This window comes from Caloenas nicobarica, chromosome Z (assembly GCF_036013445.1).
Source record: "Caloenas nicobarica isolate bCalNic1 chromosome Z, bCalNic1.hap1, whole genome shotgun sequence".
Taxonomy (NCBI): Eukaryota; Metazoa; Chordata; class Aves; order Columbiformes; family Columbidae; genus Caloenas; species Caloenas nicobarica.
The window spans coordinates 18,399,281-18,419,201 of NC_088284.1; the positions used below are offsets into that span (position 1 = coordinate 18,399,281).

Sequence of the window (19,921 nt, forward strand, 5' to 3'; positions counted from 1 at the left end):
ATGCTTTCAGTTTTCTTTTGCTAGAAATGAGGAAGTCTTTAGAGTTGACCAAGCACATTTTCTTACTTTGTGGTTGAACAAACAAAAATATCAACCATGTTTACAGCTGTGGTTCAAATGTCTAAAATATATTAGCTAATAACCAAAATTAATGTTTGTTCATATACATGTTTTACTACTGAAACCAACGTAAGGTATGATACCTAGAGACAAGGAAAGTATTTGGGTCGTGGAGAGTTGGCTTGTAAGACTCATTTTTCCTGACCTTGCAGATAAACTGCAAAATAATTCCTTGATCACTTTCACACTCCCAAGGCTGAATTCATTAAATGTATGAAGCTTTTTTGGTAGCACCTGTGCATGCCGCACCAGAAAGGAATAGGAAAAATCTTGGATTGACTTTCACCATTCCCACTGGTGACATCTTCTTCCCTTCCTTCCTTATGTGTATCTGAAAATACTTCACAAACCACTGAATCCATTATAGTTGCTCAAGTATAACTTTTCAGTGCCAGTGCTGATCTAATTTGGAAAACAAAGACCTGATTTGTGATCATCAACAAAAAAGCAAAAGTGATGGAAGAACTGCCAAAGTCATGGATTTTGGCTGTTTTTCCTCAATGAAGGAACAAAAATGGCAGCTCAAATTGTAGGTGTTTTTTTTTAGTTATACTATATAAGTTTAGAAATGATACAAGAATTTAACATGCATCAAAATGAAGTCTAAAAGTATCACACAAGTTTCTCTCCTATGAAGATGTCTGGGGCAGGTTCTCAGTCTTGAAATTTGTCAGGAAGCTCGACAACTCAAACCATGACGAAATCAAACACACTTCCTCTCCATCGAAGACATTTGTGAGCCATCAATACAACAGAAGAATATGGAATAAGAATGAATGTTTCTTTTATTGCTGTAGTGCCCTTTTTTCCCCTTCCAGATTTTAAATTCATTCACAAGACATAGTTCAAGTGCATCTATTAAAAGAGAAACATGGCACCAACTCCCCATACTAATTAGTATTATTTCATAACAATTCAAAAAAGTCACAATCCAAATCCCTCAGCTTTTGCACATTTCACATTTTTTTCCCTGCTGTGTTGAATTTTGTACTCCTATGCAATTTTTAAGAGTTATTTTTATTTATACAAATAAAAAAATCATCAAAAAGTCACCCAATTTCCCTTGAGTGGTACACAGTTAAGATGTTAAATACACTGACATTTCCAGCTCATTCATATGCCATTACAAAAGAACCATAATTTTACTGAACGCGTAATCCTTTACTTAATAGGAAAGCTCTCTGGCTTGGTTTACGATCCAAAAAATTTTGTAGCATATCCATCCCATCCAAAGATCCTCCAGGTTTCAAAATTAGATTTCTGTATTTCATCCCAGCCTGATAAAAGGTGAAACAGAATGTTAGTATTTCTTATCTTGTGAACTGCCTCTTTTCTGTATTTGTTGCATACTTAAAAATCTGCATGATTAAGCACCTTCCCTGCTTCTAGATTTTCTTAATACCAAATTGGGATACACTGCAACTATAATTTAGGTCTCCTGGAAGAACTCAAGAGAGCAGAAATTTAACCTATTCTTGAAAAAAATCCTTTTTCTTGTGGTTTTACACTGTTTTGGAAGCTATAATCATGACTTCTCTGGAAGACACTATAAAGCATAACACACACACAACCTCTACATAGTCTTCAGTGATTGTCCCTGTGACTGACCGGCAGGAAAAGTGAACCTAATATCCATTCTCTCTCAACTCATGATTTCTGTTTGGCGAACAGAGATGATAGTTTAGAAAGAGATAGATATAGCATTGAGGAATGACATGGCACATACACATATTATATGCTCAGTAGTATATATAATACATACAAACAGATCTAACTCCCCTAATAAAGTATCTTGGAGTAACAGAGACTTAACTCAGGTTTTATTTTCAGGAAGAAATATGTATTCCTTTAAAAAGAACGAACCAAGCTTCTGAGACAACAGTAGGTAATGAAGACTTTCTTAACAAGAGGTCATATTTTAAGAACATATCTGGAGAATTTTGGGCTTCTGAGAGATGACTTTCAATGACAAAATATTGTTTTGCATGCAGATGTCCCAGATGCTTTTGATATTGAAGAAAACAGTGGTCTTCCTTTTAGTCACTGTATCTACACAGATATACTTCCCCACACGTCAAAGCTATGAGATTACAGGACTACACCACTTCCTGATAGCTGTACTCCAAAATCAAGCATAGGTCCTTTAATAACTGAGGGACCTTGATGACTTCATTGTGTTACCAATGACATTGTCTAAATTAACAGCTGGGAAAAAGTAAAATGCAAAAATAAAAAAAATTCACTGAAGCATTGCTTATACTTCACTATTTGTGTCAGTTTCCTGAACATCATCAGCAAATTAAGATATTGTTCCTTGTAGTTTAAAAGTGTTATCTGAGTAGACTTGAGTCTTTGCTGTTGTCTCTCCACAGCCAGCACATCACTCAGTTCAAGGGAGACCAGGGGTTCTCTCAGATAATGTGCAAGAATTGAGGTGTGTGACAACCAATGAAGTTAGAGTTATATGTTTGATAAAGACTTTTTATAAATACAGTCTCTGAAACTAGTTTCTATAACTGTTGCTCAAAACAGGAAGAAAGGTTTTATTGTAACAGGAAGAGGTAAGCCAAATTTCTAAAAGCCCTAGTCATAATACCATAACCATTTTCCTTTCCTGCTGTTCTGAAGACGTCTGAATCTATATATAACAAAATATGAGTAACTACAAAAATCATATTGGTATCTAGTACTTGTTTATAAAAAGATTGTTTGTCCCATCTTGTGGAACTCTATTACATTTACACAGAATGCAAATAAGGAAAAATGAGTTGGAGGAGAACCAATTTGAAAAAATAGCATTGTTCTGAGGAGGGAGGGAAAATCTCCACAGGGTTACCCCTGAAGTTGTATCAGCATTCAAGTGAAGTGTATGCATACACACATATGTTAGAGAGTGAGTGATGTACACACACGAAATTAATCATTTTTCTTCCTTACTTCTTAGTCTGGATAGCAGGCTTCACATTCAAAGAGGCACTAATTGCCTTTTAGCTGAACTGTAGCAAACATTCATTCCTAGCATAATTAAATTATTCTCAGTACATCCCCTACACAGACAAAGAAAACAAAAATCACCACAAAAAATGAGAATAAAAGGCACTTTCATCCCTCAGGAGAAACACTGGTCACAGAGCCATTCCGGCAAACTATAGGTTAGGGTTTTGACTATATGACCACTCAGAAAAGAGTTTTGAGAGTAGGGAGTAAAGCTAACTGAAAAAAGGTCTGTGAAGACACTGGAGGAGCGTGTGCATGTCAGAACAAGGAACTGACACAAAGTCCCACACATCTGGCACCAGCACCCTTATCCATCTCTCCCAGCTGCAAACAGTTAAAAAAACCAGCAAGTCTGACCCCTTCTCAAATGCCATTTTTACCATCCATATGAACAACTATTATTAAAAAGTTATGTTATTCTCTCATTTAACTTGTCACTTCTTCTGCTCTTATTTATGAATGACTACAAAGCTGGTGAAGGGTTTGGAGAGGAAGCCATATGAGGAGCAGCTAAAGTCACTTGGTTTGTTCAGCCTGGAGGAGACCTCATCATGGCTACAGCTTCCTCACAAGGGGAGAAGGAGGGGCAGGTGCCAAACTCTTCTCCTTAGTGACCAATGACAGAACTCAAGGGAATGTCAGGAAGATGTGCCAGGGGAGGTTTAGGTTGGACATTAGGAAAAGGTTCTTCATCCATAGGGTGCTGGAGCACTGGAACAGGCTCCCCAGGGAGGTGTCACAGCCCCAAACCTGACAGTGTTCAAGAGGAGACTGGACAACACCCTCAGACACATGGTGTGAAGTCTGGGGTTGTCACATGCAGGGACAGGAGTTGGACTAGATGATCCATGTGGGTCCCTTCCAACCCAGGACATTCTATGATTCTATGACAACATTCCCACTACCTGTCATGAATCCCTAGCATATCGAGATCAGTCTTGACCTCCAAACCTCTCGTCATCTCTTCTCTCAAGCTATTCAGTTTGCTGCTTTTCTTCATAAAACCCCTTTTGGGTTCCACTGGCCTGGTTACTGCCCCAGCTTTCTAGCCCCTACCCCATCTCCTCTTTAGACTTCTCTCTTTGTCCAGGTCAAAGTCTAATCCTGTTTACTTTCTCCACCCTGTAGAGGGAGGGACAGTTCTAGTTCTGGTGGCTGTGATAAGGAAAGAGAGGAATGAAGGTAAATTCCAAGAGAGGAACAGTGAAGTCCAAAACTTTTTATTCTCTCCTTTACTTCTCTCTTACATACATTTACTGAAGGGAAGAACTAGTGCTGGCTGCTGAATCCAGAAGACAGACAAGAGGATCAGGAAAACTGAAAGGTCTTTTCCATGACAGAACTGCATCATCTCAACTCAAAACTCTAATACTATAATCTCTGAAAAATAAAAAAGGTTAGCGAATTGGCAGGACTACTAACCGCATCGCTAACTACCTTTTCTTTCTGTTGAGGCAGAAGAGGTTGGAGAATTACACATGGGAAAAAAAAGCCCAGTAAATCTAGAACCTGTCAATGACTTGAACTTCAAAAGCCACTTGGGAGAAAAACTAAAGAGGAAAAAAATTGCGAATTATACTGTGCTGTGAAAGGTCAAAATAGATTCAGTTTTCTAAATAATAACTACATAAAAGTACCATACACTTGAGGTACTATTAATGGAAATAGAGCACCATTATGATAACAGCTTTCACAGCAGCAGAATACGCATCTGCTCCTGCAATGGAGGAATATGGTTTTTCAGTCTAAAATTAAAGAAAAAGGCATTAGTCAATTTGACACAATGTCTTAAAAGTGTCAAAACATAATATTAAGTATATGACTATGTGAGAATTGTATTAAAATCCAAGTGCTCTTGAAAATTTTATTTTCCAAAGTAATTATGTTATTTATACACCCTTTGTTTATTATTACTTGACAGGTACAGAAGAAGTAATTGAGATATTACATCTATGGATTATGATTGTAATAAATGTGGTTTCACAGACAAAGTGCAACAAAAGTCTTTAGTGAAAAGTATTCATCACCTACCTTTGGATTCAATATTCCTTCTTGCTTAAAGCAGCTATAAAAAATGTCCATGGAAAACACTTCACTCCACAGGTACCCATAGTATTGACCATCATATCCACCTGCCAGATGTCCAAAAGTAGCCGGCATGTTTGTTCCTTGAAAAGTAAATTATCATTAATTTACTTAAATCAAATGCAGTTATTTATTTGATGTATACAGTACTTCAGCTTTAAGAATAAATTAACAGGGAATTTGTATCAACGACTTCTAAACTGTTAGAAGACACTTCTAACATAAAGGGTCTGAGTATACCTCTAAAAGAATTTGCCATATTCAGTTGACCAAAAAGGAAACTCAGTTTCCTATTTTAGGCTAGTTGCATGTCCAATACAGATGTGATAGAACATCTAAAGTGGTATTCGAATCGTTTCACTCTAAAATATAACCCGAAAAAGGTTAAGTTTTATATTTACCTTCATCTTCCTTCAGAAGAGATCATTAAGATCACCTCAAGTTTCAAAGCAATTATTTCAGCTTCATAAAGCGGATTCTTTTATAAACACCAACTACGGAGTTTTTTTTCATGCCAAGCATTATTGGGAAAGAAAGGCATGATTAATCAAAGCTTTTGGACATGTTACATAAAAGCTTCATATTGACATACCTGGGGTGGCATGAATCCCTAGAATCTCCATACAGCATTTGGCATATTCATCTGCTGGGTCAACAGATGGTTTTGTATGCAGTGCCTGGTCGACTTTGCTCAGAACAATCTGACGGAGTGTTAAAAGGCCTATTTGGGTAAGAATATTTAATTAACTATCACCAAAGAAGCTGGAGTTTCTTTAGCACCTTTCATTCAAAGATCTCAACATGCATCCTAAATTATTAGAGTTTTAACTATGGAAAACACTTGGAGTTATGTAATTTCCATCAAACTGCTTCAGTTACGAGAAGTTGAGAGGCATATTTTTAATAAAGGAATTGTCATTATAAGCTCCATCTTTCAAATGGAATTTTCCTCACAGAACAAAACCAAAACAAAGCAGATATTTTAAAAGCAAATTTCAGTATTTAAAATTACAATTTTAGCTGTCTTCACTTCCAGTATTTAATTTCATTCAGGGCTCACACAGATGATAGTAAGTATATCTACCCTGTGACAATTCAAGGAACAGCAAGGACTGCTGCTGCAACTGTGCAGGCTTTTTTGAAGAAGCTACAAGATATGAACCTTTACTCAGTCAAAATGCTTATGTAGCTACGGTGTCTGCATAAGCCAGAAGGACAGCAACTTCTGGTTCAGGGTAGGGAAGCAGTATGAAATAAACAGCACTGGCTTAATGACAAATTGTACCATAAATGGGTAGACTATGATATTGGGGGAGTCCTGATTACAGGGGCAGTGGGGTGAGAGTGACAGAATAACAATGAGATGATAAGTAATGACATGAGATTACAGTCTCAGTTTGGAGATTGTAATGTGGAACAAGACATGGAAGGAGAAGAGAACCGGGACCTCAGCTGGAGAAGGCAACATATCTGCTGGGAAGGCAGAGAACATGCACGTGAGGTTCTGGATTGAGAAGTTGAGACGTGGTTTGAGCAACGCAGGACTACAACATTTCTGTCTGGGATATGCTGTGTATGTTCAGGAAATTCGCAATCAACTTTCATGTCTGCCAAGTGTCATATGCAAATCAAGTGTAGACGGTACATGTAGAAAAGCTGATACTGTGTTCATGCACAGTGCCTGAGCTAGCAGAAAACAAACAAACAAAACCAACCAAACAAAACCCACCAACAACAAAACAACCCACAATGGAAAACCCAGGACCTTCCCCTCCAAACCTAGTTTTAAATGAGCAAATTTGGTAGGTAAAAAAGTCACATGGAGAGGAATGCAAAGGTATTTTAGTCATGTGGGCAGCCTGGAAAATCAGAGCTGCAATTGTTCCTGCAAATAGTGGTATTTGTCATCATAGCCCTTACTAATTGTGGTACTCATGCAAATAAACTCAGAAAGACAGTGATAAGTGTACACACAGAAGAAATGTAATGGGCTTGTTATATTTGTCTTTAATGTTTCCCACCAAGTTTTTTTTAATATTTTTATACATGTACTGGGTGGAGAGAGGGGGGAGAGATACCTGTATTAGCCAGTCTAGAGGCAGCAAGTTTCTCAAGGAGAGTGTCTGCAACATGGCTCTCATCTTTATAATGTCTTGACATTTGCTGTAGTGGTTCTTTTTCCCACACCCAGTTCTCAAACATTTGTGAAGGTACCTCTACAAAGTCTGTTTCCACATTAGTTCCACTAAACCTAGCAAAATCAGTCTAAAAGGAAAAGCCATTGTATTAAATGAAAATAGAAGCCAGGATTTCTAGCAGAATATAAACTTTCAGATGCCAAAATTTCAGTGTTAATCACAGCAAAAGGAATAATTTGAATAGGTCAATAATAATAATTTTAAAGAAAGGAGAGCAAAAATTCAGATGTTAGACTATTATTAAACAACGAAATAGATTACTTAGTGGTCATTTACTGCATCCTCTACTGGTATGAAACAGTAATTTGGTTTTCTTAATATTACTGATTTTTACCTTTTAGGTTATGACAGCAATATGAATGTTTCTGTGCTGTCTTACGGCAATTATAATTTGTAAATTGTTACAGAATTTTGTTATATTACCTCGAAGTAAAATAATAAACTCCAATTACACACTTACAAAATTGTCGTATAACAGTCTACTGCACTGATTCAAAGATTTTACTTCACCAACTTATCCTATTAAGCTTTGTGTTAACTGTCTTCATTCATAAGGCATATGGTTAACACATTTTTGAGCCATTAATACATGGACTGAAATAAATGAATCCAAGCAACTTTATCTGTGAAAAGTCTCCAAGTCTGACACTCAGTCACTGAGAGAGTAATGTTCTTTCTGAAAGCCAAGCACATCAGAGCTTTTTATTTTTTATTTTAGTGTTGTCAATCACTTAATGCTTAAAAAGCCCCCTTCATATACTAATTTTGAAGAAAATTTTGTGCATTTAAAGATCTTCATTAAAATATACTCCAAACCCTAAATATTTCTATAAAGAAACAGTCACTTTAGAAAGACAGTTGTTCAAATGACAATAGAAATTATTTGGTCTCACACCACATTTGTCTTGTAATAGGCCTACTTTCTCTTGCCAACCCAATTTTATTGTTCTTCTCTTCTCAGCAACATTCTAATGAAACATTTCAAGTGCTAAAAGAGAATTCTCATTTTCCCAAATTCCCTCTCTAAGAGTTCCTTAGGTTCCATTCTCCATCAGGGAATAGATGACCACAAGAGTACTGGGTTTTGAACTTTCTTACACGGTTATCAAAAAACTCCATGAATAACATAGGACATATATTGAACTGACAGCTATGTCACATGCATATATCCTTCTCTCATGTCTTTGGAAGAACAGCAGAAAAGGAGAAAAACATTTGCCTTCATTTCCACTTGTGGGCTACTCAAATCCATAGTTCTAACAGGCTAGCATCTCTTACTGTACTTGTTGAATAGCAGCTATGAAGAAAAACTAGGAAGCATCAGCTGGAAAGAAATGGTGATAGAAGTGGCTAGAGTGAAAGGCAAGAAAAGTGCAAGAGTTGGCCTCCAGGTATCCTCCTTTGCCCATACACAAGCATATCACACTAACAAAAAATATTAGGACATTTAGTTCAGGTACTTGAATAGCTTTCCTTCCCTAACACCATGAACAGACCCTCTCCCTGCCCTGATATCTCACTTTCCAGTGGATCCCCAGTACATTACAAGGAGGTCCAGTCTCCAAAAGCTGACCTTTACCAGCAGCTCACAGATTCCCAACCAGTCTGATCCCTGCACACCCTTTAAGTGTCAAGTTTTAACATGTTTAAACAAATTGTCATATGAAACAAGATAGTGCTTTGCACACAGAAATCCCAGAGGACAGGATGTTCTTATGAGGGAATAGCACATTATTTGCAGGTGTGCAAATAACAATTTACATAAAATACAGCAGCAGTAAGCATGGTAGCTATGCATGCAGAAACCACCTCAGCAGTGAGAGAGACAGCTGGAAAGCAGGCATCGCTGACCTGTGTGCAATTCCACAGCAAGTGAAATACGTAAGCATTGGAACTGTTGGCCTGGGCTGCCCAGAAGGGGCTCTGCAACACCCAGGCACATTCTCATTGGTTATTGAAATGTTGTGGTCAATTTTGTACCAATGCTGAATGTGTCTCATTTATAAACATCTTCTAGGTAGTTTAAAAGAAAGAACAGATTTTATTTCTCAATTTCTGAGCTCAGAAACACCTGACTTAGGGTGAAAATGATAAAATAATTATTTTTTTCTACCTGCAACATGACACAAAAATATCTAAGCTAGTCTAGCTACTTGTTCTGAAGTGTGCTTGGACATAACTTGTTTAATTCTGGATTTAACATATGGATTTCTATGACTCTTTCTTTATTCTGCAGTTCTAGTCTCTAGGATCAAGGTCAAGAATTAATATCCAATGTGTGTCATATTTCTCTGATTCTATTATTTGGTACTTGTTTAAAAAGAAGATTAAAGCAGTACTACATAAAGTCTGGATTTGTAGATAATTATGCAAATTTTTTGGTGAGTGAATACCGAGACTTGTCTCTCTGAAATACAAAATTTTCATTAGGCCAATAATAAATTTATCAGGTGGCAGAACCAACTGTATATGTAAGTAAAAACGAAACCAGCGATTTTATAACTTTATTGAGATCTTGATGCAAGATCTGCAGAATACCTTCAGTTCTTTCTGGTCACTACGAGAATGCCAGCTGTCAGACAGTAGAGCAGAAAACACAATAGCTCAGGGAAGACCTGTTTTATGCTTTTCATGTCAAGTGTGGCAGCTCTCAAGAGTACTAAGTAACTTCTTTTTGCTTCTAATATATAACATGCTACTATAAGCAATAAAAAGCCTCTGACAGCTGTAACAGAAGCCACCACTGAGCATCCTCTTCACCTTACACATGGATCTATTCACTCGTCACAGGTACTTGCATGGTGCAAACGCAAAAGTATATGTTCCTATCAAAATATTTTCATAATAAGATGTATTCATTGCTATAGTTTTAAATAAAAATTAAAACCAATACCAAAAAAAAGCCAACCTGCCACTTTGAAAAATAACCAAAACCTGTATATGTACTTTACTAAAATTAGAAACCACCAAAATAGACTTATACCTTGCTTTGAGACAGTGGAGAAAAAGATAAATCTTACACTGGAATTGAAACATCACTAACCTGTGCACATATCTGATGCATTACATGACCAAATTCATGGAAGTAAGTCTTTACTTCATCATGTCGCAGCAATGAAGGGTGATCTGATGCTGGTTTTGTGAAGTTGGTTACCAGAGCAGCTACAGACATCATTCTGCTGCCATCAGAGAGAAGACAGCCAGGCTGGAGACCAAAGCATGCTGCATGCCCATACTTTCCCTCTCTGTATAAGAACATACATATCAAACAATATTTTCAAATGACAAGCCTGCTCACCAGAATGGTGAAGCCTATTCAAGAACAGGGACAATCAGTCAGCATCGTTTTAAAGCTTTACACAAAGAAATTACATCTCTTTATGACTTCTAAGACTCACTAAGTTTATGATCCTGTTAAAAGGACAGGGAAACAAAACCAGTACTTACATCAGTAAGATTCACAGCCGCATTTACAAGAATCTGATTTTACTCAAATATTGAAAGTATATAAACTCTAGATTTCAATTCCATTTTAAATTGCTACTGTAACAGGAAGGACTAGGTTCTGCCCTCTGAAGCAGTATTTTATTCTTTCATTACAGGAGACAAAAGAATACAGTTTACTCCATATTTAGTGTAACCCAAAAGTTTAAAGAAAAATTATTTTGAAACTTTTGCTCTAAACCTCAGTAGTTAACTGGGTAGTTAAATCAGCAGAGTCTTATTAACAGATGGCTTCAGCAATTCACATGATATGCAGAAAGTGGGGAGAAGACAAACAGGTGATGGAGAAAACGTGCCTATCTTAAAAAGAACAATTTACGTACTATTGTATTGATTAACCTGATTTTCTCAACCAGAGAAACCTTAAATGAATATATATTAAAAAAGGGTATCAGTCAATTTATAAATTGCTAAAGAATAATTTTTAAAAAGTGAGAAATAGTCAAAAAGGACTAGCTAAGAATAAATCTTGTAAAATCAGTCAATTCTCCTAATCTCTGACAGAACACAGGTGATGATGTAAATAGCTACAAAGAGAGCTGGAGAGCTACAGAGATCAACCTAGAAGTACATTCCAAGGTCTTGATCTTTTTGATATTTTCTTTAGCAGTCTGGACAGAGTACAAAATACACATAGAAAGTGTAAAGAGGAACTGGGAGAAACTAGGATCACTAGGAATATAATTGATCTGAACAGACTGGAGTAACAGTTCAACATAAATGAAAAGTAAAAGGCAGTGTTAGGGAGGAGAAAAGTTCATAGAGACAAAAAAATATGGATAACTGACTAGACAGCAATACTACAGAAAGTGAACAAAATGGTAATGTTTCATAAACCAAATAAAAGAAAGAAACACGGTAGTACTGCAAAAAAAGAAGTGTAAACAACCTGAAAATAGTTCAGAGGGCAACTTAATGAACAGAGTAATAGTCTTGTCGGTGGGATAAATATTTACTTCCAAATGCATTTAATTTTAATCACATCAGCAACCCACTGAGATCAATTCAATTTTAAACAGGTAAGTAAACACTGTCATAATTACCTGGGGTAAAGGTCCAAATAGAATTGCCCTAACATTTCTCCTGTTGAATTGTCCTTTACTGTATAAAGAGTAACGCTGTCATGCCAAACATGAGCACTTTCTACTTGCTCAAAGACAAGTCCCAGTAGCTTCTGGTAAATATTCAGTAAGCCTTCTGTAACAGCCTCAATTGGGAAGTATTCCTTCAGCTTTTCTTGATCTATGGAGTACTTCAGCTCTTCTGTCTTGTTCATATAATAATGAAGATCCCATGCATTGATTCTTCCATCACAATCAAAGTTTCTTTCTTTACACTCCTTTTTCTTCAAATCCAGAATAAATTCCCTTTCTTCTTCAACCAATGGCTTTAGCTTCTTGCTCAAATCATCTGAAACAAAGATTGCCTTGGATTCAACTTCTGTGTTTCTCACTATAACGTGTATTCCTACAAAATACACTCATAACTTCAAGCACATGCCCCAAGAGTGGATGCTAGAGTTTTCCATTTGTTGACTAACAGCAAGCAAACAGTCTGCTTTCTTGTATTAATGAGTTTTAATTGCAGGCATGCTAAAAGCAATATAGGAGTCCACATACACCTAGCAGTACTTGTGAAGGGTTTTGGTAAATTTAGACTTCTTCCAAGACATTAGAAATGGAAAGTAACACTAGACAATCTTGCTAGAAGACTCTGATTTTTACCTCATGTAATCTCAGTTCTCTTGATGCATTCCTGCAGAAACAGCTGAAAACTACAACTACTGTTAGTTACTGGAAGGGCAATACAAAATTCAGACGTTACTTTTTCTTCCAAGACTTTTCAAAACAGACTATGACCTACTTCCAGCTAAAGTCCTATAAAAGAACAAGAGACTAAGGAGTTCTTGCCTACACAATGTCCAGCTTCCTGACTACCAGAGCCACTGGATATTAATCTCTATGATCCCAATTTTTTCCAATATAGCTCTTCTTGGACAAGAAAGGATCATAGCACTATGAATCTAATATACTGAATATAAAATATTTAAGCTTACTGACATTCCCATAAAGTACATATGGTGCTTACTCTCCTGTATTTCTGGACTACTGGACACTATTTTTTTTTCCTTAAGAATTCAGGTTAATGTTCACTATTGACATCTAGAGTGTAAAATTTAGGAATTGCCACTCTTGTTTCTAGGTAGGCTGTGAGGTGGTATATGCGTTTACATGACTAAAATACTATTTGCACCTTGTATTATGCTAAATTCAGAATGTTATACGACAGAATGCTTTTCTTCTATCTGTAAGATTGGTTTATGAACATTGATTTAAAACATGAATACGTATGAACAAAGCAGAGCAAACCATACTGTCATGCTTGTAGACAAGGAGCTTGATGTGGGTGATGATAAGTTTGAGTGTTCATGGTTAAGAACCAAGGGGAAGGCCAACAAGGCAGATATCCCGGTGGGAGTCTATTACAGACCACCCAACCACGATGAAAAAGCAGATGAAATATTCTGCAGGCAGATGGGAGAAGTCTCTCTATCACCAGCCCTTGTTCTTGTGTAGGACCTCAACCTACCAGATGTCTACTGGAAATACAACACAGCAGAGAGGAAATGGTCTAGGAGGCTCCTGGAGTGTATGGAAGACAACTTCCTAACACAGATGGTCAGCGAGCCAACTAGGGAAGGGGCTCTACTGGATCTGTTGTTTGCAAACACAGAAGGACTTGTGGGTAACGTGACAGTTGGAGGTAGCCTTGTGCATAGCAATCACAAAATGATCCAAGTTTTCTATTCTTGAAGAAGTAAAGAGGGCAGGCAGGAGAACAGCTACCTTGGACTTCCGAAGGGCAGACTTTGACCTGTTTAGGAGAATGGTTGGCAGAGTCCCTTGGGAAGCAGTCCTGAAGGGCAAAGGAGTCCAGGAAGGCCTCTCTTCAAGGTCTCTCTTCAAGAAGGTAATCTTAGAGGCACAGGAGCGGGCTGTCCCCGTGTGCTGGAACATGAGCCGGCAGGGAATAAGGAGCTGTGGCTGGAACTCGAGAATAAAAGAACTATTTATAACCTTTGTAAGGAGGGGCAGGCTACTCAAGAGGAATACAAGGATGCTGTGAAGTTATGCAGGGAGAAAATTAGAAGGGCCAAAGCTCAACTAGAGATGAACCTGGCTACTGATGTAAAAGGGAACAAAAACTGCTTCTATAAATATATCATCAACAAAAGGAGGGTTAAGGAGAATCTCCATCCTCTGGTGGATGCAGGGGGAAACATAGTGACAGAAGATGAGGGAAAGGCTGAGGTCCTAAATGCCTTCTTGGCCTCAGTCTTTAATAGCAAGACCTGTCATGCTCCTCGTACTCAGCCCCTTGAGCTGGAAGACAGGGATGGGGAACAGAACGAAGCCCCAGTAATCCATGGGGAAATGGTTTGCAACCTGCTACACCACTTAGACACACACAAGTCTATGAGGCCAGATGGGATCCATTCAAGGGTTCTGAAGGTGCTGGCAGAGGTGCTCACCAAGACACTTTCCATTATTTATCAGCAGTCCTCGCTAACCAGGTAAGTCGTAGTTGACTAAAAGTTGGCAAATGTGTCACCCATCTACAAGAAGGGCTGGAAGGAGGATCCAGAGAATTACGGGCTTGTCAGTCTGACCCCAGTGCTGGGGAAGGTTATGGAGCAGATCATCCTGAGTGACATCACATGGCATGTGCAGGACAACCAGATGATCAGGCCCAGTTAGCAAGGGTTTATGAAAGCCAGGTCCTGCTTGATCAACCTGATTTCCTCCTATGACAAAGTGACCCACTTAGTGAATGAAGGAAAGGCTGTAGATGTGTCTCTCTGGACATCAGTAAAGCCTTTGACACCATTTCCCACAGCGTTCTCCTGGAGAAGCTGGCAGCTCACGGCTTGGCTGGGCGTTTTCTTTGCAGGGTAAAGAACTGGCTGGATGGCCAGGCCCAAAGAGTTGGGGGTGAATGGAGCCAAATGCAGTTGGCAGCTGGTCATGCGTGGTGTTACCCAGGGCTCAGTATTGGGGCCAGTTCTGTTTAATCTCTTTATCAATGATCTGGATGAGGGGATTGAGTGCACCCTCAGTAAGCTTGCAGGTGACACCAAGTAGGGTGGGAGTCTTGATCTGCTGGAGGGCAGGAAGGGCATACAGAGGGATCTGAACTGACTGGATCGTTGGGCTGAGGCCAAATGTATGAGGTTCAACAAGGACAAGTGTCAGGTTCTGCACTTGGGTCACAACAACCCCAGGCAGCGCTACAGGCTTGGGGAACACTGGCTGGAAAGCTGCCTGGTGGAAAAGGATCTGGGGGTGCTGATTGACAGCCAGCTGAATATGAGCCAGCAGTGTGCCTAGGTGGCCAAAAAGGCCAAGAGCATCCTGGCTTGTGACAAGAATAGTGTGGCCAGCAGGACTAGGGAAGTGATGGTGCCACTGTACTCAGCACTGGTGAGGCCCCACCTCGAATCCTGTGTTCAGTTTTGGGCCCCTCACTACAGGCAAAACATTGAGGTGCTGGAGAGAGTTCAGAGAAGGGCAATGAAGCTGGTGAGGGGTCTGGAGAACAAGTGTTAAGAGAAGTGGCTGAGGGAACTGGGGGTTGTTTAGCCTGGAGAAAAGGAGGCTGAGGGGAGACCTTATTGCTCCCTACAACTACCTGAAAGGAGGTTTGTAGCATGGAGGGTGTTGGTCTCTTCTCCCAAGTAAGAAGTGATAGGACAAGAGGAAAGGGCCTCAAGTGGCACCATGGGAGGTTTAGATTGGAGATTAGGAAAAATTTCTTCATAGAAAGGGTGGTGAAGCACTGGAACCGGCTGCCCAGGGAAACACCACTATCCCTGGAGATGTTTAGAAGATGTGTAGATGAGGTTCTCAGGGACATGGCTTAGTGCTAGAGTTAGGTTATGGTTGGACTCGATGATCTTGAAGGTTTCTTCCAACCTAAATGATTCTATGACTCTATAGCAAAGGAAGTAAATTAAAGCTGTCAATTAATTTGATGAATATTCTCCCTCTAAGAGAATTACTATGAAACATTATATTTGTGAAAAGTATATGATAACCTTCTGTAGAAAGTTCAAGTCACAACAATAACTGATAAATTATGAGGTTTGTCACATTTAGAAAAAAAGAAAACACACAGTATTACACAAGCCCATTCAGAATTACAAAAATATAATGGTCAGAAAGGAGCCCAAACTACTTTAAATACACTTAAAAAACCAGGTAATTAAAAAATTTAATTATAAATCAAAATTAAGTTCATTGACAAATATATGGATAATTGGTCTTGCCAGATATGGAGCTAAGCTCACACCATAGGAGAAATCTAACAGAATTACAGGTGAAGGAAAAGGAGCATTTGAACCTCTTTATTGATCTATGAACACAAAAAACCCACTGTACTAATTTATTTGGGGGGTTTACTTATACGCTAGATCAATATACAATCCTAAGTGTTGCTAGGTGACATTAATAAAGGACCACATACTATGCTGTGGAACTACATCATTCCAGTAAGTAGAGATTACCTCTATGCACAAGAATGGGCTCACTGAGGTCAACAGGATAACTACAAATTGATAAACTACTCAGTTTAAAGCTGAAGATCTCTCTGTTTTCAGATTGAATTCCATTAGATGGCTTTCGAATTCCAAATTTAATCTGTCATTCCAGATTCAATTTTTTAATTCAGCTCACGGAAGTTGCATCATCGTATACTGTAATCTTTCATTGTAGTTGTATGAGAAAAAGACACTAAGGCTACTGATACACAAAAACTGCAGTTAACCTAAGGTAATGAAAACCTTCAACTGTGATTTTATCTTAAACTAATAAAATTGCTTAGGCTGCACATATTATTCTGGTTCTAAATTAGGATAACTTTATTTTGGGGCAGAGAAAGGCATAACCACTTGTCTACATTTGCTGTCACAAAGCAGTTCTTTTCAAATTTTTGTCTTGTGCTTCCCTGTTTTGGAGCAATTGCATTTGTACAGCTATGGGCTAAAATATATATATATGTATATGGCGGAACAGAGGCAACACAGAGGCAACAGAGAGTTCTCGTCTATCTAAACACGATGGACACCATAACCCAATTATGTATTTAAATTTATCTTGGCTGAGGAGTCGTGTTGACACACAAAAGTATTGTTTATAAGTAACAACAAACCTAAGAAGGCTGTTACATTATCTGTGCTCTTTGCAGTGTTTACCTCCAGGACAAAGTTGGCATGTGTATTATAGCCAAGAAGCTCTGCTACTTTTGCCCTTAGTGGAAGCAATTGTTGAAGAATTTTTGTGTTCTCCTAAAAAAGAAAAGAGGCAAATTTGTAAAGTGAAACCAGACACCGCATGTTATTGTAACAATTACCTGAATAATACCTGTAATCATAAGGAAGAGCAAACATTTAAAATTAAATGCTACGATATAGAGCAATATAAGTTTACCTAGATTCTTCTAATAGTTTTTGTCACAGCATGTGGTTGCAGGTAGCTAGTTTTCTAATCTAAGTCATCACTCTCCCTATGAAAATTTATCTGTTTTAATTAATCAAAATATGTACCATTTCATTTTAAGATAATAACAAATCTCTGATAAAGGAAATAAATTCTTTCCAACAGTCAATCTTTTTTATGTGAAAGATAACAGGGAGATGGCTGACAGCAGGCTTAATTGCTTGTTAGTGGTGAGGACAAACTGCAAAGCTATTGTGCCAATATTCAATGCTTGTTTGCAAATTTCCCTCTTTTTGCTGACCTGACAACAGCAGAGAAAGAGATCTGAAGCACAAAACCCCCAGGCTCTGACCTAAATTTAAATTTGGTGGAGGATCCTTGAGAAACTGAAAATTTAACTGTGTTTATCTCCAGTTTTGAAAAAGTGAGATTTCTCAGGGACGAGGTTCAAAGTTTGTCCCACAGTTTTAACAGGAAATCCCTTTAACTCTGCTGACTTGCACAGTGTTCAGTTCTTGGTGCTGTTTTATCTTATATTGTGCTCTTCACATTTCTCAGCACTTCAAGTACAAAAGCTCAACTCTGCCATTGTTCTCTAATGAATGCTTGGTACAGCTGCCTGAATAACACTTATTCTATCCCTTCTATCCTTTTTGTTATTTTTTTGTACATGTCTAGGTGCCTGATCTTGTCAGTATCAAACAACTTACTTGTGAAACTATTTCTTTTTTTAATAAGGTATGTTTCCACCTATTTTTCACATAATTAAACAAAACTTTTAGAAAAATTATGTGTTTTTAACATCTAATTAAAATTCTTATCAATATGCAATGCACTAATTTCACACTTAATCACCTGTATTTCATAATTAAAATGTGCACTTAAATAACCCCTTTCCTCCTGAAGAATTCCAAAGTAATGCAGAAGCTACAATCAGGTGGTGTTCTCTGGGAGAAAGGAGCCAATAAGCAGCTGAAGAACATTATAGGGAAAATTGACAAAGATCAAAATCCTACTTCTATTAACAGCACCACTGAAACTTTAAGATATGTACACACACAAAGGTGGATCTTCAACTTTGAAGGTCTTTAGACATCAGAATAAACTGGAGCAAGGAGCTGTTAAAGATCACACTGAGATGTTTTGACTTCATAATACTTGACAAGATATAGAACTCAAATCTAACATTTGAATGTCTGCCTCCACTTTTCAACTGTCATTACCCTATAGAACAGTCAATATATGACATACCTCTTTGCATCTCGAGTTAAAGGAAAACTCCATTTTTCTCCTGGTTTCTGAAATGCAGCACTTCTTCATGACAGGATAATAGTGGGGATACTTTAAAGTAATTTTATATTTTTCTTCCTCAGTCTTCTCTAAGCTCTTAATAAAGTCATCAGGAAGGCCTTCTACAGAACACAAGTTAATAAACAATTTTTACCAGAATTACCTACTCACCTTTTCTTCTTGTGAGATTGTTGCTTGTTGATTGTTTTGGTTTTTTTTTCGGCTGCAATCTTATTTGACATCAGAAATCTCCACAGAAATTTAACCCCTCTTTTTACAACTATTTGCTAAAACTTTTTCAAATCACAATCAAGCATAGTAAAAATTGGAAACACTTGTGAGTAAAAGAGAAATATACATAAGGCTATGAGATAAAAACTGAATATGAGATTAAAAAAAACTCTGGTGTTATTAAAGCACATTTTATGCCATTACCTTCACATAATGAATTCCCAAATTCTCTGTCACACGAAATCTCTAGATCAGTTTAAATGATTGAAGTAGCTAAAATATATTGTGGGACAGAGAAGTTTTTCCTAGAATTGCAATTAATATATTAATAATACACAGGGGATTGCCTGATGACAGAGAATTGAGAAAATAAGCAGAGAAGAGTACAGTTATATGAAGAAAAAAAAAAGTATAACAGATATGCTAACTTGATGCAAGGCAAACACTTCAGGGAGCACAAATTTATGAAGAAATCAAAAACACCTGCAAAGGGTAATTCTAAAACAACCTTGGGGAAGGATTAAAAAGGAATTAGACAAGACTGGAAAACAGTCAGAATTTCAGTTGATCTAACCATCGTTCACTGGGCCAAAAAAAGATTACTGCAGTAAAAGTGGAAGGTTGAAGAAACAGAAAGAGCAAGCATGCCACTCACCAAGTTCTTCCTTAGAAAATATAAGAAATGTGTTTTCCTCATTCAGGTTTTTGTTGAAGTCTATACACAGCTCACTCATTTTTTTCTTCATCATCTTTATTTCCTGTATTGGGTATAAACTGAACTTAGTGGAAAAATAAAAATCAAATTTGTCAATTACTATCCACCACATGAATAGTATTTCACTTTTTCCAGCTAGGCTCTTTACTATCTGACAGCACATGCCAGCATTGATAAATTAACACACTGTAGTAAACACCATAAGCTAATTACATGTAACACATATGTAACAAATCTAACACATTATACTTTACACTCTCTAAGCCTCCTTTACTTTCTTTTGGTCC

General features: G+C 37.7%; 1 protein-coding gene across 1 annotated transcript in view; it reads right to left on the reverse strand.

The window, feature by feature from the left end:
• Positions 1 to 720: 720 nt before the first annotated feature.
• NLN (neurolysin) overlaps positions 721 to 19,921 on the reverse strand; it is a 40,094-nt gene continuing 20,893 nt past the window's right edge. Inside the window, exons 5-13 of the mRNA XM_065655654.1 lie at positions 19,575 to 19,677; positions 18,650 to 18,810; positions 17,112 to 17,247; positions 11,948 to 12,314; positions 10,444 to 10,645; positions 7,281 to 7,467; positions 5,795 to 5,923; positions 5,149 to 5,285; positions 721 to 1,397 (exon numbers count right to left, since the gene is read on the reverse strand). Of these exons, the coding sequence (XP_065511726.1) occupies positions 1,263 to 1,397; positions 5,149 to 5,285; positions 5,795 to 5,923; positions 7,281 to 7,467; positions 10,444 to 10,645; positions 11,948 to 12,314; positions 17,112 to 17,247; positions 18,650 to 18,810; positions 19,575 to 19,677 (1,557 nt within the window). The 3' untranslated portion in view covers positions 721 to 1,262. The remainder of the gene's footprint in view (positions 1,398 to 5,148; positions 5,286 to 5,794; positions 5,924 to 7,280; positions 7,468 to 10,443; positions 10,646 to 11,947; positions 12,315 to 17,111; positions 17,248 to 18,649; positions 18,811 to 19,574; positions 19,678 to 19,921) is intronic.